The 21,491-nt window shown below is 42.7% G+C and overlaps 1 protein-coding gene across 1 annotated transcript in view; it reads left to right on the forward strand.

Annotated features, from left to right (window-relative positions):
* Positions 1-19,647, forward strand: part of LOC311268759 (carbonic anhydrase-related protein 10-like) — a 111,389-nt gene extending 91,742 nt beyond the window's left edge. The window contains exons 7-9 of the mRNA XM_084372579.1: positions 6,780-6,934; positions 10,231-10,405; positions 16,081-19,647. Of these exons, the coding sequence (XP_084228705.1) occupies positions 6,780-6,934; positions 10,231-10,405; positions 16,081-16,103 (353 nt within the window). The 3' untranslated portion in view covers positions 16,104-19,647. The remainder of the gene's footprint in view (positions 1-6,779; positions 6,935-10,230; positions 10,406-16,080) is intronic.
* The last annotated feature ends 1,844 nt before the right edge of the window (positions 19,648-21,491 follow it).

Here is a 21,491-nt window from a genome sequence, read left to right on the forward strand (position 1 = left end):
TTTGTGCACACCTCAGGCATTCAGGGAGTTTGTTCCACAGGTGAGGACCATGGAAGCTAAATGCAGCTTCACCCTGCTTGGTTCTGACCCTGGGGACACTGAGTAGACCTGTCCCTGATGACCTGAGGGCTCAATGTGTATGTGTACAATCAGCATTCACTCCCACTTAAAATGACTCTGCAGTAGTCACAGGTGCTTCAGTCGGCTCTGATGGAAACACAACACCTGGGTGAACAATACCAGAAGGCTTTTTCTTTTTTCCATGGGATCAGCAGCAAACTTCGGTCCAGCTTCAAAGTAGTATGTGTTCCACTCATTCCATCAGTGGATGTGGATGTAAATTTTTTACCACGACTGTACATAACTAAAGTCATGTTATGTCTCATTCCCAACTCGTCAAAAACTGATGCATTGGGATGGCAGTTGACCCGTCCTACAATCCCAAAGCGTCATTATTTGAACATCCAGGCATAAACAGGTTTATGTAATTTATGTTGTTCAATGCAGCCAGAACTGCACAGATTTGTACATTGGGGAGACACAAAAACCTCTCCATAAACAAATGGCACAACACAGGAGGTCCAACTCCTCAGGTCAAGACTCTGCTGTCCACTTAAATCTTTACATCTTACGTCTTTGAACAAAGGAGGTGGCCTACGACATTACTTATCACCCACCTACAATGCAGTACTGAGTTCTCTCCCCAGACAGCTTAACAACCATTCACACCTGGGCTCACCTAGCTCTAGCAACCCACATGAAGGCCGGAAACTGAAACTCAGAGCTCACACGTGTCCTTAACGACTCTGTAAGGACACTCCCACACAGAGTTTAAAAGCCTGCGACTCCCCTTCAGTTAGTTAGAACTGAAGAAGCCTCTTGGATGAGAGATGAAATGTCTTCAAGAAACTGAAACACATCCAGTTGCCTACGATACAGCACCAAGAATTTGAATTGTGTCGCACTACATGATGAATCACAAAGTCCCAAATGTTTGTTTGCAGGGTGTCTCAAAAATGTGTTAACATATTTGAATTTGAGCAGAATTTAGTGTAAAGTTAGGCCACAGGTGTCATGCTGTCTGTCTGCTTTTATTGTGTTTTCTAGGTTTTTGTGGTACAGTTTTCACTGTTTCCCTCCTGTGTTTCTGTGCTCCTCCCCAGCCTTCTTCTCCCTCCCCAGCTTCTTTGCTGTTCTGTTGTTTCTTCACCTCATTCCCCCCACCTGTGCTACTCCACCTCTCTCCACCTGCACCTCATCCCCTTGTAATTTTGGTTTGCATTTCAGTTAAGTGTTTGTCGTGTCAGAAAAGTTCTGCTGCTGAGCTGCCGGCCTGCCCTCCTTTGTATTTGGGTCCACCCTCTATGGTCTTTGTGTGACGGCGAGCTAACCTTGCATAGCCACAGCTACCAGCACAGCACTTGCCGTTTTTACATCACATCTACTGGCCTGGCTCTACTCGATTTGACTGGGCATGGTAGGGATTTGCATTTCCACCACAGTGGGGCTACCTGCTGAAGGTGTGTCTTTAACCAACGACGTGCTTCTCACGATCCCTGCAGTACTATTGAAGAATCACCGCTAACAAAGTGGCTCCGCTAATTCAGTAACAAACAGGTTTCATCTCCTATAGCTTCTTCACAATAAAAGCCCCCCATTAATTAATCATTAAAAAGCTTTTATCATTATGCAGCATTACAGGAAATCTGTTTTCAGCAGCAGTAACTGAACATGACTCCTGAAACAGCTGAAAGTGAACACGATGAATGAGTAAAACACAGCAGATGTCTGAAAGAACAAACAAGATGAGCGAACCGAAAGAGATTCACAGACACAGAGTTAGAGAGATACAAAAGTACTGAGCTGAACACACTGACTTTTAAAAACGCCTCTTGGGTTTCCTGCACAGACATGAGTTGAGGATCGATTTGAGGGGGAGACAGGAGCTTGTTACAGGTTGGCTGCAATCTGGAGATGTCACCCGCTTGGAGGCAAGGCGGGTCCGGCATGGACTTACTCGGGAGCAGGACCATCGCGGGTGTGGCCCCGCTAGAATTGGTGATAGAAAAGCCAATTCCTGCAGTTCAGTTTGATTTGCCATGGCCAAAAGCGCTGATGGAAAAACAGCATGTGTCAGTGTTAGAGAAAGGGCTGGCTGCACCAGTTCTCAATCTGCTACCGGGGAAAAAATGTTCTGGCTTGTTTGCATTTCTTTAAACCAATCACAATCTTCTTAGATACAGCAATTTTTTTTGGAAAGCAGGCTGTGACGCACAGATTTAATGAGCTCCCGTAATCTGATGTCTCTGACATACAGAGTGAAATACAGAGTTATAATGGAGCAGTCTGATGAGTTAGAGGCATATGTGCTTATTTTGTAGCAGTCCAGTGGTGTGTGCAGATGTATTAATCAAGATAGACACAGTGGACGTCCAGTCAGAGGCTGAAGATTTATTAACACATCCGTCCTGCTGTCTTCAGATGGATGTAGGGATTTAATGAAGTGAAGGAGAAGCTTTTCATACAGTATAAAGCTGCTGTGGACACGGGATATGAGAATCCCTCATATCTATTCAAGGATCAATGTGGACTGATTTACTAATGTTCCTGCTCTAACCAAACTAAATCATATGGATTTAAAAGGTGCAACACTTAAGATATGGCCATCTGAGGAAGGTTACTCCAGACAAATAGGGTACAGCATATCACCAGAGTAACCGCTAAGTGTAACCATTAGCTGTGCACCCTGTAAACACGGTTAGACTGGGACAAAACACAGCCTGCGCAACAGGGGATACAGTGCTGGTATCCTTTACAGTGGCTTTCCCCAGGACTATGACTTCAGGATTGAGAGGGAACCACTGGTGGATGTCGGCTGGACTGCTGACGTAGATATAGGAGCTGGAGTCAGCCGGGCCGCCGATGGAGGAACAGGAGCTGGAGTTAGCCAGGCTGCCAATGGAGAAACACTTGTGGAGGTTGGCCAGGACGCTGACGGAGAATGGGGACCACTGGCTGGTGTTGGCTGGGACCCCTACGGAGAAGGGGGAACAGTGGCTGGTGTCAGCCTAAAACATAAAAACAGACTGTCCCAAATAACCTCAAACTGCATGCTTGTGTGTGCTGGGTCCATTTTTGATCAGTTCGTTTGGTTACGATTTATGGCAAGAATATAGTGAGGACCCAAAAGCAAAACACCAAGGGAAGACAAGATAGAGAACAAAAGGGAGCCTTATTAACAAAAAGCTGAGTATCCAAAAAACAACCAAGAAGACAAAATCCCCAAAATACAAAGTAAAAAACAAAAAAGCTAAAACCAAGTAACAACCAAAAGGAGAAAAGTATAACTCAGGAAAAAACAAGAGGGACAAAAAACAGAAACTTACCATGGTGTAACATGGGAAGACGCTGGAAGACACGGGAACAGGCTCAGGTGTAACACAGAGGAACACAGGATGGTAACACAGCACGAACTGACCAAGAGAAGAGGGTGCACAAAGTCTATGGCTGTGTCCCAATTCAGGGGCTGCATCCTTCGAAGGACGCATTTGAAGGCCAATTACATCACAACGCCGCTCGAAGGCTGTCCCAATTCGAAGGCTCCTCCAAATGCACCTCACAAATGCAGACTTCTTTTCCCTCTTTTTGGAGGACGCAACGCTACTATCCTTCGCAGCCTCCCATATCCCAAGATCCTTTGCGCAACCGAAAAAGAAGAAAGAAAGAGAGAAAATGGCAACATCAAGTGGTGTAGATCGTCACTTTTGCGGGCCTGGGCAACAGAAATCGCGACGTAAGGGTAAGGGGCGGGATCATCTGGTGACGCAACCAGGAAATGCTCCGAAGGCTAGACCGTCCCATTTAACAACGGTTGACGCGGCTTTCGAAGGTCTCTCCAAAGGACTCGCCTTGGAAGGCCGCAAAGGTCGGGTCCTTCGAAGGATGCAGCCCCTGAATTGGGACACAGCCTATATACACACACAAGGGCTGATTACAGACGAGACACAGGTGGACACAGTAAAAGGGAGGGGGAAATTTAAAAATGGCAGGACATGAAAAGCAAAACATGACACATGAGGGTAAAACTTCAAATAAAACAGGAAACCACAGACGCACAACCAGGATCATGACAGTTGTTTGAGATATTTTGATTGTGACACAGCTAGCATGGCTAAAAACAAAGACATTGTAAGAGAGATGAACCACTGAAAGCCTTTGGAAAAGTCTGTAACACCAGAGATGGTGGTTATATGACACACATTGCCCCCAAAGGCCAATCATCTGCTTTATGACGGCTGAATCAGGAAACATAGTCTTGTTAGCCCAAAATGACTGCTGGGAGGTGTTGCCACAATGGCTGCTGTGTGGCAAGACTTGTCTAAAAGACTTTGCTAAAAACCTTTTGAGGTCTAAAAGTTGACAGACTGATCTCTACTTTTTTCTTGAACATAGTTAATTCCCTATAACCTGAGATTTAGTCTTATCTCTGCTCTGCATACTGCAACACATCACTCGCACACACACACACACACACACACACACACACTAGGGCTGTCAAAACAAACTTCGCTATTCGAATACAATTCGAATTTTAAAAAAATGAGAAGATTCGAGTGTGGAAACTGACGTTCGAACTTGTGCCTTAGCAACGACGCAAATCAAAGTCAACGTCGTGCGTCATGACGTTTGGCATTGTTATGCTTACAAGATGGCGGGGAGCAGCGCGCCAACGGACGCAGAGCTGGAAAGCATAACTCCTGAAAACTTAAAAAGCGTTGTGTGGAAAAATTTTGGATTTCCATCAAGAAACGGGAAGATTACATCCAGAGAAACCATCATTTGCAAGTTATGCTGTAAGTCGTTAAAGTACCACTCGACTACGAGCACTACTACTACTACTGGCCTAATAACATTACGATTTCCCTTCATGAAGTTTTGTATTGATTTGGTAAAACTCGTTGCAAATGTTACATAACAGATTTGGTTGCCCTCTAGTGGACGCGCGACGTAGGCCTAATAATAAGCAGGTACCGGTGTATATAATGATATAATTAAAAAAAATAAAAATAAAAAAAATCGATTATTATTCGAATATTTAACATAAGAAGCATTAGAAATTCGAATATGATTTGAGGGGAGGATTGACAGCCCTAACACACACACACACACACATGCACACATGTTTTCTGGTGTTCCTTCAGCAAGAAAGCCTTCTTAATTTTAGACCAATCAGTGCTACATTTTCCAACCTCTGCCGTGAAGATGTATGACCCTCTTGAGAATTCCCTCCTATTAATGGGGCTAAACATAGTCGAGCGACACAACTACACACACCAAAACTTGTTTTTGTCACTTCAGAGGACATTATAATAATTCCCTGGAGATATACACCAACAAAAACTATGACGCAAGTCTTAACCTTAAAACTGAACAGTTAAGCCTGTGGTTACCAGCAATTGATCCATAAATGGGAGATGAATAACCATAATGTGACTATTTAAACACATTTCTGTCCCTAATTACTACAACAGCACACACACACACACACACACACACACATGCTGCTCTAACATACTTAATGTTGTTTCACAAGCAAATCATTTCTTGCAACTGGTCAAAAAAAGGAAATGTCCATTTCTTTCTGTTATCCTGCAGTGTCATTTCTTTCCCCCATCACTTCTCTGTATGAGAGTAAAGCACATTTCCCTCCATTAAGCAGTGAAATAAGAGAGAATTAAAGTAACATTAGATCACAGTGGATTTCAGCACCTCTGCCGCATGTTGCTGAGGACAGGCTGAGAGGATCCAATGTTCCTGCTTTAGCCAAATTAAATCATACGGATTTAAAAGGTGCAACGCTTAAGATATGGCCATCTGAGGAAGGTTACTCCAGACAAATAGGGTAGAGCATATCATGTCACACCCATCTGCAGCACTCCTCCACCAGCTCGCTGGCCTCCTCAATCCGCTCCTCCCAGGGCACTGTGAGCTCCAGCATGGCCACCCATTTTTCAGAGAGCAGCACAATGTTCGGTCGAAGGGTGGTCTGCACAACGGCTTGAATTTGAGTTGGGTTCCCAGGTCCACGCTCATTTGCCAGTCGTGAGCTGTTCCAAGAAGGCCTGTCTGGGCTCTTGATTGCAGATTTGGATGTTGTCCAACCCAACGGTAACGACACTTCCGCAGTGCTTAAGGGCAAGGGTGCGTGTGTGTCGGGGTAGAAATAGGCAGGACTCAGAATCTCTAGCTGACCCGACACAGCAGCCAGGCTTGACATGCGCGTAAAAAGCGTGTCTCAGGCATCCAGTGTGGATGGTCTAACCTGTTAACATGGATGCTGAAATTAACCCCAATTAACCACACAGAAAGATATATTATCTGTCCAGTATTTCCATTCAAAATTATGCAAAAGGCACTGACACCACAAACACAGCTGAGAGGTGAAGATCAGTGACTGATCTCTGCTGTTATGGGGATTGACTTGACTTTTGGAGCCTCAAGTGGCCATTTGAAGAATTGCGGTTTTTGGTACTACACCGTCAGCTTCATTTTCTAGCCCAGGAGGTTTCTGCTTAATTCCACATGAACAACATACACAAACACACACACACACACACACACACACACACACACACACTGAGGATTCATCTCTCCCCTCTTCTTCTCTGACAGTGCGTTCCTGTTAATGGGTCTGAACATAACGGACTTTCACACAACACACTGCATCAGCTTAACACTCCCTCTGTCTGCCTGTTCTCTCTCTCTCTCTCTCTCTCTAGATGATGCGTTCTTATTGATGGGCCTCAACATAGCCGACCTTTATCCCGACACCACGCGTTATATCACCTATGAGGGCTCCATCACCATCCCTCCGTGCTACGAGACGTCCACTTGGATACTCATCAACAAGCCTGTGTACGTGACACAGATGCAGGTACGTGAGTGTAGGAAAAGTAAATGTGACACAGGGAACAACAACACACATCCTGTTTATTGGGGCAGAAATGTAATTTCTAATATCCGTGCTGGCACAGGGCGCAAAACAGCTTTGAATTGCAAAAAATGACTTTATAACCTGTAACCTAAAGCATCTCCTTTTCCCCAAGTGGTTTAGATAAAAGAGGCTGTGTTGTAACAGGAATGTAATGAAATGCATTGCATGTACATACACAGAGCACACAAAACCATCCATACATTACACTGCACCCTCTCTGCTCACTCAGTATTCTCAAAGTCAGAAAAAGACTTTCTTCTCCTGCACCTTTTTCAACACTGGATAAGATTCAGTCGGTGATGTAAAGAAAAACCTCTGCACGCAGTGGCAGTGATGCAGCTGTAACTCTACACATGATGTGGAGCTGATTTCTGACCAGAAAACGAGAGTGACGTTACTGAGGAGCAGCCGGATGGATCAGATTCACACCCAGACTTTTCAAATCAGGAAGCTCGACGTCAAAGTGCAACACATTACAATCCAGTACAGCACTCACCTGCAAGCATCAAAGTCATCAACTCCCACACACTGTCTGCCATTTGCTCTCACTTTATTTACTCCCACTCTCACTCACCACTCCTTTGTTCTCATTTGTCTGGCAACCCTTTTGGATCATTCTCTCTTTCCTCTTCATTTCCATCTCTTTTTGCCCAGATCATCTGTCAGTGTGAGGGGTGCACATATCTAGTCTTAAACCTTTGTCTCCATCAGACATGTTTGATATCTAAGATTCAAAATCTGGACAACCACAATTGTCATTACATCCGTACTTTCAGCTGACAGTGTCGCCAAGCAACAGTAAACAGCCCCAGCCCTTGAGGGTAACGTTAGCTAGCATCCTACTGCTAATAGGTATTAAAGCTGACAGTTCAAATCTCACCTCCCATTCTCACTGAAGAATAAACAACTGCGTCTCCCCGACCATTTAATTATCAACCAACCAACCAACCAACCAATCTTTATTTGTATAGCGCCAATTCACAACAGAAGTCATCTCATGACACCTTCCAAAGTGAGCAGGGGGAGAGGGGGGGGGAGAGAGAGGGTGGGGGGTGGGGAGGAGGGTGAAACTGTGGGAGAGACGGGGATGGGGGGTACAGCAGCTACAAGAGTAGTAACAGTTTTACTCATTGAGATATGAATATTGATAATACTAAAAGTATAATAATAATAATAATAATAATGGTGATGATAGTTGGACTCAAGTAATCGACCAGACTTGTTTCTTCTGCTTCCGTTTGTTCTCTCTGCAAAGCATTATCATTGCTGCAGCAAGTTGTTGCGCCACAGTCTCTCATTTGTTTACATCTGCTTACCCATGAGATCACGTGAGAGAGGTCACATGAGCTGCAGCATCGCCCCCTCTGGCACGATGGTCACAGTAACATCCTGCAGTGTGTGATGCGCCAATATTTTCAAGTCTTGTAGTGTGTGCAGCTTTGAGATTAGAGAGAACATCTGTGAAGATTCTCCTGGTGTGTGTGATGAAACCTGATTTCACAATACGTCTTTGATCAGGAGAGAAGAATGAACCAAACATACAAACTCACACACAGAAAGGCCGTTCCGTAGCTGGGATTTGAAGCCATGAGGCGGCAGTGTTAACCACTGAGCCACCGTGTTCTGGGGCTCAATTTGGGTTAAATAAAAAAGAGACAAAGCTTTACAATACATCAGAACGCTTCACAAGGAACCGACTGCCAGAATCAGGTGAATCTATGTTTATCTAATGGGATTAGATTAAAAAAGGGGCTACCAGACAAGACTTTCATATGAGCTCTATATTATTTGCCCCCTATATCTGTCCAATTAGTGCAAGCATTATAGCAAAATAAAAATGTGACAGGATGAGAGATGGGATTCAAAGAACACATTAGTGGCCTGTTCACTGAAGATTTAATTATATTTAGAGAACCCAGATAAGAGATTCCTGCTGCTGATACATTTTTAACTTGCCAGCTCAGCATATTAAATACACATACAACTCAAAATTAAACTGCTAAACTATAAAATACCTTGAAGTGACAATACCCATGAAGCTAATTGTATGAAGCCAAGTACAGTGTTATAGTTATAGTTCTAGTTATATGTACCAAAGTTTTTGTATATATTTCAGTCCTTTCCAATAATGATACCACAAAACAAATCAATTTCTTGTGATATAAACAAATATCAAGGTTTATTTGGAATTGTTTATCAAGATGTACATCAAGATGAACAACATACACAAGATAGTTCAGAAATATAACCTAGAGAGGGAGTGTACTTAAGTAATGCCATGAGTGTACTTAACTGGGTGGCATATGATAAAGATAGCACCCCATTCAGTCCAGTGAAATCGGCTCACTGGGTGCATATGTCAAAAAGCCTCTGCCAGCTCCCTCACATTTAGTTGTTGTACCCATAGAGCATGTGTACTGAATCCCCTTTCCAGAGTTACTTGGAAACTCGCGTTTCTTGAGAATCTCCAAATGTTTTTTAATATTAAAATATCTGTATACTCATTTCCCCCATAGAAGTTACTAGTGACTGCTGTTTATAGGACTTTGTTTTACGCCCTAAAAAAACAGCGTTTACTTGCTGTCACACAGTCTCAGTCAATTCATATTGTAGCCCTAAACCCACACTACTAGTAGAAGTCCAAATTGTGACAGACATCAAATCAGTCTTTTTAAAGGAGACATATTATGCTCACCACATCAGTTTTTTATTACTGTCCAGTGCAGCAGCTTTATACTCCCCCTCTGTCTGAAACACTCCTGTCTCTTTAAGCCCCCCATCCCCTCGAAAACTCATTTTCCTCTTATTCGTTTTTACGTTCCAAGTTAGCCGCCAGGCATAAATTATGCAAATGTCTGACTCTGTGACACTGCGATGTCATGAAGTCATTGAATTAAAGGCAGGGCTACTGACAAGGCATTTTAGGAGCAGTGTTTTCTGTGGGAGAGAGGAGCTTCTGTTGTTGAGGACCTTTTCAACTGTCACGATCTTTAACATGCACAAGAACATATAACACACTGAAGGAAAGGAAAAAATGAAAACGTATAATAGGTCTCCTTTACAGTCTTAAGAAAGATAACGCCTGTAGCATTAAACATACGCATATTTCTGTAGAAGCACAGTTCAAGCCTACCTTGAATGCCGGTCTCTGGAATGGTCCTAAGTGAACTAAACCAGTGAGTTAAACTGCTCAGCCTCCACCTGTTGTTCTTCACCACTCCACCTCTCCTCCTCAGATGCACTCCCTGCGCCTCCTCAGCCAGAATGAGCCCTACAAGATCTTCCTGAGCATGAGCGACAACACCCGGCCCACCCAGCCGCTGCTGCAGCGCTGCATCCGCACCAACATCAACTTCAGCAAGCAGGGCCGCGACTGCCCCAACAACCGCGCCCTCCGCCCACAGTACAGAGGTAACATGGAGGAGGGCTGGGGGAGAAGGAGTAGTGATGTTTCTGCGTTGATCAATAAATAAAGCATGAAATATTCTATCCTGCCAGAAATTAATGCCAAGCAAGATTTGTTTTCTTTCTTTTTTTTGCACTTTCCATCTCGTTAAAGCTAATTAGGGCAGTATGTACGTGCGTGTGCCAAGACTGGAGATATTTTGAAGCTGGTTCTGCCAAACTTCTCAGGCTCATGGACCCCAATAACTCCCTCATAAACAACCAGGAACATTTCCATTAAACCCAGTGGAAATAATAAATCCTTTTGAATAGTCAGCTCCGGATCAGATCAGAATCTGATGTGACTCCAGGTGTTTATTCCTCCGGAAGGTCTGGCTCTGCACCTGACTCCCTCCTCCAGAGCTGGCGGCTCTGCCCTGCTCCTCACAACACCCAGCAAACGTCTTTTGTTTTGTTTTTTAGGGCCCCGAGCAGCAGAAATGACATATTATGCGTTTAATTCAACATTGTGAAACAGCAAGAATGAAATCTTCAAAGAGGGGTGAATCCTTTTATCAGCACTGTATGACGATGATCAAGACCATACGAACCAGACAGACACTACTGACAGCTGCAGTCTGCTGAAAAAATGTTTTAAGTTTAATTAAAATGAGCAGAACTCTTAGCCTGCTGTTAGACTTCACTCCCATTAAATGTGATAATTAAGGACAAGATAAATTAATGTCATGACAAATTAAGACATTAAGACAGCAGCTCATCTCTGCAGTCTTTAAATCAACACCTTACGTGAATTACAGTTGAAGTACTTGAGTGCTTTTAGCCTCTTATCAGCACCAGGGAGAGATCTGAATGTGTCATCCTTAAAGGTCTGAATCTGAAATGGGTTCAGGCTAGCTGTGAGCCACTGAGAGAAGTCAGTGGAAGTGGAGACACAGCTGATCATTAAAGCTGCCTGGAGTGGGAAGGGAAGGTTGACTGAGCATGACTCCATGTCAGCACAGTCTTGAGAATGTGAAAATAGAGAATGAAACAGGAGGGGACCCCCTGGGAGCATCAGAAGGGTGAGACACATATGGAAATAAAAAAAAAATGTGTGGGGGTTTATTGTCTGATTTCAAACTGGGAAAGCGTAGGTGAGCTGGTTGGCGTTAAAGAACATCACACACATGCACACCAAATGTGGAAGTGTTACGCAGTGAGTGTGGGAGTCCTCGTATCCTCTCAGTGCTCCGCGCTCTCCAAATATCTTTGTTATCGATCCGGTTGAGCCCGGTGTGTTTTCCACAACACCAAATGGATTCCGCGGCCTCTGCTTCTCTTTGATAATGGTTTGTTACAATACAGAGCCCCAACAGGAGCTTGTGTATTCACGGTCCAGGAGCAGAGAGAGCACTGTGTGGTAGAGGTGTCTGAAAGCACTCTGAGCCAACGCTGTTGAATGTATGAAAAGAAAGACAAGCAGAGGAAGGAGCATGCAGAGTGGAGACAAACACACCTTCTGTAATGTTCCGCTGGACATTTGCCATGCTAACACGGGAACCTAATTAAAGGGGAGGTGAACAAGACTTCTGGCTGCAGCAGCATATCCTAAAGTCAGTGTTTGAAGGCAGATATGACTGTTCCTGCAGTCCAGAGCAGTGGCTTCCAGTTATACTTAACTTCACACATACTTTGTGTGATTCTCTGTATCCTCTGTCTCTCTGCCTAGCTGCACTCCCTTCAAATAATAATAATAATGATAATAGTAATGCAAAATAATAATGATCTCCTGCAAAAAAAAATCAGCATCCGGGTAACAGTATTATAAGATCATCAAAATTGAAATCATGACATCTGCCTGTTAGTGTTACAGTATATGTGGTTCTGCTGCATCGATTTTGATCCTTTTACTCTCAGCTGTCCGTCGGGAGTCTGACAGTGCAATAGGAGTGCAATGTTGGAAACGGTAGTTTAACATAACGGACAAAAATGTCTGATCTGATATCATCCACTGAGGTAGATTTTGAGAGAGGACGAGATAAGATTTATATGTCAAATACCTGACGCCACAGGGTTACCCTTGAGTGAAAGTCTTGTATTTTAAAACGTTATGTATTATTAATGATGTGTTAACATTTAAAGGCTCTGAAAGCATATTTTCTGAATCAGCGCCTTCATTTGAGCAGTGAATCGTCATAAGCACAACCTTTTCTGCCAAAGATCAAACAGCTTTTGGTATTTCACTTGTTAAAAGTAACCTTGAGTCATAGTTGAGTAAAAGTAAAGACATCGTGTCGTGAAAGTATTATAGTAGTATAATATACCTGGCCATGTACTAAAAACATTTGCCTCTCAGCTGGCTGTTGTTATGACATTTTTAACATCTCACTCTCACAGGAGAGTGTGAGATGTTAGTTCCCTCCTGCCTCAAGACAGCCATCATTGTTCCTGTACCTAAAAAGTCTGCTTTGTCAAGTCTATATAACTACCGCCCTGTGGCTCTCACCCCCATCCTGATGAAGTGCTTTGAGAAACTGGTTCCCCAGCACAAAGACAACGTCCCTGCCAGCCTTGACCCTCACCAGTATGCTTTCAGAACCAACAGATCCACAGAGGATGTCATAGCTATCCTTCGCTCAGTCTCCACACAGCAGCAGGACCACCATCCATGAGAACCTGCGAGACGGGACACAGAGACTCTGGGGAAGAAGCCAAGTCGGTAACATGTATTAATGAGATATGAATGTGTACATCCCCCAGAAGTCCAAACCTATGGCAGCATAGCTAAGAGCCTGTGCAGGACGTAACAAATCCTGGTCCTCCTCTACGTGAGTGCTCAGCCCCCTCCTGTTCACAGGTGCACAGATGACTGCACTCCCAGACGTCAGGAGAACTCTATAGTGAAGTATGAGGACCACACCACCATCATCGGACGCATTATAAATAATGATGAGAGTTCATATCGGGAGGAAATCAACAATCTTGCAAAACCAAGGAGCTGATTTTTGATTTTAGAAAAAAGGAGGCAAAGACACAACCCTGTCTACATCAGTAGAGCTGAGGTGGAGCAGATGAACAGTTATAGTTTACTTGGCATTACCATCACTAAGAACCTATCTTGGTCATCACACATCACCACCCTTGTTAAAAAAAGCACAGACAAGGTTCTACTTCCTACAGAAACTTCGGCCTGACTGGAAACATCACAAACTGGCATGGTTCAAAACAGCACAGGACAGAAAGACTTGGATACTGGATATGCAAGAAAGTCCAATGAAATGTGTCGCATTATTTTTTGGGGACCAAAAATATTCACAAAATACAAATTCAGATATGTCTCAGAATAAACAATGAAGTGAATCACTAAAATATCCCAATAACTCATTTTGAGTAGTGTACAAATAACTAATAATAACTAATCAACAAAAAAATGTTCCACGTAGAGGAATCCTAAACGCACCGATAATGTATAAACCTGCTATATAAACTGCTTCTGAAAACTAGTGGACTTCATGAAGATCATAGGAGTCAGCATTTCATTGATGTCACCATCCATAATCCGTCAGGAATAAAGTCTCTCAGACTGGAAGACTGGGACATGTCAAACTGTAGTAATTGGCTTATTCTAATCGCTGCCTTCATCTCTTTTGGGGAGGATATAGCGACATTAGGCCACTTGAGTTTCCCTCTGATGTTAGACTTGTACAGTACAGTACAAAGAGACATAGAAAGCATATTAAAAAAAAAAATGGAAATATCATAGGCTGTTCCTAGGATAATCCCTCCTGGCAGTTTCCTCATAGACATGCACAGAGAGGCACATTTTCTCTTGGACAGGCAGGTAACATTACAAAGACTGTCAGTTCTTATACATTTTGTCTATGTTTAATCTGTATGAACACTGCCATCACTGAACTGAGCTGTACGTGTAGTTCAAGCCCCACTTGCAGGCAAAGCAGTCGAACAATACTGCGTTCTCCTTGGAAGTGATGATGGCAGATGATGAAACGGTGCACCAGAGAGCTGAGATCACATTGGAATAAAATGATGACTGATGCACAGGCAAGTTTGGAAGCACACAGGTACAGAGGTGCTCTGACACTCAGACTCCTCGCAGTGGAGATGGAGGGAGAAGAAGGCAGAGAGACTCGACGGCGATGAGAGGATCCCTGGTGGGAAATAAACGAATGGATTTCTGTTTTGGCTCGAGTTAGTTTCACCGTCCCTCTCTCTCTCCTACACAGGGTTATTCACTGAATTTCTCTTCTTATCTCTGCTAGCTTGCTCATACTCAGTAATTTCCACTGTGTACCTCCAGTCCCTCTAGTTGTGTCTTGTTGTCTCTGTTTATCATTTTAGCTGTGTTTACATGGACCCTAATATTACACTCATAATCAGAATAATCAGAATCAGCACAATCAGAACTAAAATGCCTCATGTCACCAGACTGATCCGATCGCTTATGCTTAATCCCATTGTTTCTGTGCGGTTGGAATAATTATATTCTTTCTACGCATGTTTACCCTCTGTGGGGGTGACATTAGGTTACGTGGAAAACGACTCTATTTCCACATGCAGCAGCACTCTCTTAGATGTCTCTTATATTTTCTATTACTTACTTTTTTGTCAAGAGAAAAAATAAGAGAAGTCAACTCCTCAGCACTCCAACTGTGCACTCTACCACGGAGCGGGTGCGCTCAGCCACGGAGTGAGGGCATAACCTCGGTCACCTATGTTACATTTTTATAATATTGAGTTTCATAGAAGTTAAACTGGATGGTGGTTTTTAGAATTACAAATCAGCCACCCATCTCCAGCAGCTCCTTGAGCCAGACGCATCCCCACGGAACTACTCTGCAGCACAAAGGAGTCGTGTGCTCCCCCTGGCCAACAGGCCACGACATTCAGAAGGTGGCAGTTTGCATCTCATATTACTGGGACGTTAATAGAGTGAGACAGCTTTCGGTTGAGCGATGAGAATGGATCTGGAGAGGGTGCTTTGATCCGTGTATGCCTGCAATCTACAGCACCAATGATATTTGGTGCTACAGCATAAACGCATTGTTAACCTGTACCTGCTGGTTAGCAGTGTACAGGAACAATATGTTCTGGGGCATGAATGATATTATTACTTTCAGTACTCTCTGAAGCACACGGCTCAAAGAGGACTGTGAAATGCCTGACCGGCTCCATGTTATTGCACAAATCCATAAAAAAGTTAAACTTCACTCAATAACATACACAATGTGATTGTTGAATGGAGTGATATTGTGGTTACTAGTTCAATGGTTGGATCAGTTGTCCTACGATGTGGTCCAGGACACGTGTACACACTGCTAAAAGAATGTGGTCACATGTGGCCCAGACCACCTCTGAATGTGGTCTGAGTGATCGAATCTCAAATGTGTCCTCAATGTGTCTTGGTGGTGTTCACATGTGTATGTAGAGCTGTCCAGACACTGCTGGCTAACAGCAGGGGACCTCACACAGTAAATAATATGGAACTTGGACACAGTTTTAGTCCTTTCCGTCTTTACCTTCGTCTTTCTTATCATGCACACATTCTTTTCCTTACTTTGTGTTCACAACTTCTGAAACCTGAGGCACCTCTTTGTTCTGTTTTACACCACAATGCCCATCCTTTCTGTCCTAATTATCTCTTCTCGTCTCTTCTCTTCTCTTCTCTTCTCTTCTCTTCTCAGTGAATCAGTGGCTCCTGAAGTAGAAGATGAAAAGATGTCAAGCTACGGGGCCACGGGAGGAGAAGCAGGATTCATTCAAGATTCTTTCACACTGCCAAACCGAACTTAGCTGAGCAGACCACAGAGCAGCTGAGCCTGCTGATTGGACAGACCTGAACGGACATTTAAACTACACTTATCTCAGCTAAGCTCGACTGACTGAACTGCAGACAATCTTCTGTGCTGGCCTTCTACACTTCTACAATCTGAACACAACTTGTGTGGGCCGGCACAGTGAGGGTACAGACCAGACATGGGTCTGAAGTGTGAAATAGACCATAAGGACTCTAATGTCTCCACTGTACTGTGCTTTTGTTTGTTGTGTGAACTCACTAAGATTGGATTTAAAGACTCTTATCATTTTCTTTGGCTGGATTTCAGAGGGATGGATGTTAGCTAAAGACTACAGTACCCTCTCTTCATCACTTGTCCACATTCAAAGCCTGCCAACAGAGGGCAGTTATGAAAATGATCACCCACTGACTGGAGGAATTATTATTACATTTCCATTGATGGTCTTAACCCCCGGCAACAAAGAAACACTCAGCCATGCTATGATGAAAAATATATTTTAAAAAATCTGCTGGTTCTGATATCAAGCAGTAACTTAAGAAGGTAATTTTCGAAGAGAATGTGAAAATGTGTGAATTTCAGGTGACATGGCCCAAGGGAAAAATAGGGAGAGACTGCAACTCTGACATTTTACAGACCTGAACAGATGGAGTCACTGGAGACTGGAAAGGAATAGGTCACTCATTTTGCATGATTTTATAATAGTTCACGTGTCTTCAAGGAATTTAATTAAAAAGTGGTGACAGAACTGAGCTGCCGTCAGGTCCCTTCTTTGCACATGGAGACTACAACTGCTAAAAGGCTCTCCAAAGATGCTGTTTAAATGAAAAGGCCTAATTCTACAGAGCCAATCATGGCTGATTCAACCTTACGCTAGACGGCAAATGCCACAGCAAATGCCACAGCAGGCCTGTCAAGCTTTAAATTTATCAATACATGGAGCTGCAGTCAGAGAGGCTCAGTGTCTCGGAGTTTGGAGGGTGGTGTCTTTTTTTTATTGTCTGTTTTTGGGCCTTTTCATGGCTTTGAGGGGATGACAGGAAATGCGATGAGAGAGAGGAGGAAGACACGCAGTAGAGGCCCACAGGTCGGATTTGAACTCTGGGCCACTGCAGCGAGGACACAGCCTCTGAGCATGAGGCGCACACTACCAACTGAGCTACTGGCACAGGTGGTGTCTTTTTAACACCTTGACAAAAATAGAAGAGCAGGCTAAAAAAGTTGAAGGTATGGTTGTCTGCTGTAGGGTAAACTGCAGTTCTAAGCATGCCTGGCTATCTTGCTTAAAGGGACAGTTCACCCTCAAAACAAAAATTTTACTTTGGAGTGAACTGTCCCTTTAACCTACTACCAATAGAAGTATTTCCAAAAGGAATGGGCACGTCAGCCTAGAACTACATTATTTAGTACAGTTACAGATGTTACCTGTTCATGTTCTCTTCTCTGTGTGTGCACTGTGAGAAGCTAGCAACAATCACAGCACTAAGTAAGTGGGTAGCGCTTAGCAAAAGGTCGACTGGACATGAAACATTGAGTCATCGGGACAAGTAAGGTGAAACTGATGTTATTTGGCAAAGTCTTAAGAGTTAAATTCAAAGGTTATTTTAAATGAAGATTTCAGCCACTTGAACTCATGGTGATCATTCAAACTACTATTGTTGACAGGAAATTACATTATTTATCTCGTCTTAGTAAAGTCAGGAATCACCTCCAAATAAACCGCTTATTTAAACATTTTTATGTTTACAAATCATTTACAAAAAAGTATATCTACAGAGCTTGTAGAAAGGTGCAGAATAAAAGTATACATTTTCCTTAAAAGCATGATTATGATTATGAATTCATAATGTAAAAAATGTTTGTGGGGTCCAAAATGATTGTTTTGTTAATCTCAGTGTAAGAATTCTGACGGTTGATTCCAGCTTCTAACAAGGTTTGTCAGCCAATAGAACATCACCATTGGTATCAGTGTTTCATCAGCATCAACAGTCTTGGTAGAAAAAACGAAAAATGGCTGATTTCTACACTATGCAGCATACTGTACCCATGTCCTGTACTGCCCCAAAGTTAGCGAGCATTAGCTATGGTAACATTAGCTAGCGTTAGCTCGCGTTAACAATTTTAACATCAGCGATCCAGCATTAACAAACTGGCAACCATTTGAGAGGGCAGATGACTCAAACGACAGTGTGGTTGCGATGTGGATGGAAGGGGAGAAGGTACAGATGCATTTAGTGGCTGAATGTTAACAGTCTGTAAACATCTTTAATTTCAATCAGTGTCTCTGAAACCGTATTACTCACCAACTTCCTGCGTGTATCCTTGAGGTCTCAGAAACATGTTGGGCGCATTTCCTGTCTCATGAAACACTTTCAAAGCTGATTTCTACATAGTTTGGAAACCTGCAATATTTACAACCATGATTGCCTCCATTGGTGCATCACCACCACCTGTAGATCAGTGGAAGACTTTAAAACCATTGGTGGAAATGTGTTTCACGTCATCCATTGGCTTGTGTGTGTGTGTGTGTGTGTGCTCATGACAAACGAAATGAAGACCCACTCATAGAGGAACTGCTCTGTATTGTTATTAGTGGTCACAGGCTCCACAGGGTACCGTCAACTAGCAGATCTCAGGTAGCAACAGCTGTTCACAGATGCCCTCCAGTCTACAGTAGGCATGTGGAACTTCTGTGTTTAGCAGGAAGCTGCTCGTTAGTTTATGTTAGCAGATTCTTAACTAACATTAGCTACTGTTCTCTCCGTTAGCTGAGCGGAGAGTGCCACTGAGACGAGGCCCTTGAGAACTTACATAAAGTCACATCCTTTCTACTGTCACAGAAAATTTGACCCGAGTCCTTCACAAAGAAATCCACAGTCCAGCAGCATTAAAGTACTTCAACACGTCCACAAGCTTGTATAGGCATCCGAACGGACAGGGAAGGTCTCATTTTTCACATTACAACCTGCTCACATATAGCCAATAAAAAGTGATTAATGCATGTACATTGCTTTAAATTGTTACATTGAGCCCCTTTAATGTTGTAAAATGGGTGACCTACAGTGAGCATATTATGGATGGAAATCATTGATCAACACCAACACAGCATTGGTCATTAGCTTGATGACTGTTTTTCAGTTTGATGTGATATTGTGTGTCATAAAAGGAACAGAGCTGGGTCTTTGTCTTTGTTTTTTGTTTGTTTATTAAAATGCTACTGTAATAGATGGAACTGTAGTTTGGGTGGAGATCAGTGGGATCACATGTAGCTCAGCAGAGAAATGCACAAACTAAACCACCCACTCTGAACGTTACGTGTTTTGGGGTTGCCTGAAATAAAACTCATGGTGCACTTTGAGTGGTACTGTAAATATGGATTTGGATTCAGCTGGATTAACGTGGATATTCATACCTTTTTTTGATGAAAATAAATGCTGTCATTGTATGCTTAAAAAATGTGGTATTCTTGAACTAAACCCAGACTTAAGTAAGAAGTAAGTAATAGACAGATATCCAAGTGCAACCCTGACAAACTTAGCCAAAATGTGTGAAAATTGATATATTTTAACATGTATTTGGTCATTTTGAAATGTTTGGACAATCTCTTTGTAAATACATTTGTTGAAGAAAGCTAACAGTCAAAGCGCTGACAAATGGAAGCTAAACTGGGTCATGAGCATAAAAGACTTGGGACTGCCCACACTTTTGAGTAACACAGCCAAGTGATGCACCCAAATGATAGCCAACATAAGAGATAGATTAGGGAGACAGAAGTATCATTGTGCATCATTATCAGTCAACACTACAAAAGTCCATTTTTGTTTTTCATTGTCATCCATCCATTATGAATCTTTTAAGGGCTACTAACAAATTGGTACAGCAAAAGGAAAACACATCATTTGTAACGTGCTAATAATATGATGGTTGAAATGTTTCTTCATGATGATCTAACCTGCATATTCATGACCATGTAGTCACTGTGCAGAGTGTAAAATAACCCTAAGGTGATTGGACTGTCTCAGGCGTTTATTGTGTGAAATATTTCGTAGGAAGTTCAAACTGGAAAGCCTCAGCCTTCCTGTACATGCACTATATCAGGCCTATTTTAACTACTTTTATAGAGCGGGCCAAGGGACAAGACTATGACATTCCCTATGTCTGACCTGTAAAGCTTGCAATTTCAATTTTAAAAAGTGTTGTTTATTGTTCATTAGTTTCAAACAAAGAAACATTATATACGGTACACAAAAGTATGGGAGAAAAACAATGCACCTTTTTATTCTTAGAAGTAGGTTGTCAGTTTGATTTTCATAAACTCCTCCTGCTTAGACAGCCTAGGTTAAAGAAATTTCATGAAGTATGAGTATTATTGTGCTTAGCGACAGACATAACTACTGAATGGGATAATTAGTCTACAAAGAAAATGAGCTGGAATTGTTATGTTTTGTAGCTGGCGGGCCCAGAAGCAGAGACACACATTTAGGAATTAAGTTAGAAGGTTTATTTTCACAAAAAGGGGATTTGACGAGGACAAGGGCGGGCAGGTGAACAGGTTGAGACAGAAGCCAGAGTGGAGTGATCTCATTTAGTTTCAAGGGAGAGGCAGGAATCACAGGTGAGCAGGTGAAGGCAGTTGACCTGATTGCTGAGCGGAGACACGGCTGAGGTATCTGCATGTGAGCCGAGCAAAAACACTGTTACAAAAACATGGAAACAAAAGAAAAACCCTAACCCGATGTGATGTAGACAAAAGTAAATAAGAAAAAATTAAGAGATAAAGATGAACACAATATACAAAATTCAAGTCCTTTCACTTGGCATATACGCCTAAAAGGAAAAGTTCAACATTTTGGGACATAGGTTCATTTACTTTCCGAGAGTTAGATGAGGAGATTAATACACTAAATATGACGATACAGCCAGTTAGCTTAGAGACTGGAAACAGACGGAAACAGGTAGCCTGACTGCCTCCAAAGTTAAAAAAATGTGCATCTTTACCTCTGAAGCTCACAAATGAAGATACTGTATCTTGTTTAACCCATAAAAAATGTTGCCACTTTACAGGAGTTCATGAGCCTGACTTTCTTGGCTCAGACCAGTAACTTCCTCTGCTCACTGACTTTTGTGTTTTGCCTCTTCTGTTCATATATGCAGGCTCAGGGAGTTGGTCAGAGGATTTTATAAACATAAAGATAATAAAACTGCCAAACATACAGCAACTCCTAGCTACTGGTTGGGTTTGATAGTCAAGAGTTATAATAAAATCATATCAATAAAATATGGCCCAATACAAATGATTT

Source organism: Pagrus pagrus (assembly GCF_965226575.1).
Source record: "Pagrus pagrus genome assembly, chromosome: 13".
Classification (NCBI taxonomy): Eukaryota; Metazoa; Chordata; class Actinopteri; order Spariformes; family Sparidae; genus Pagrus; species Pagrus pagrus.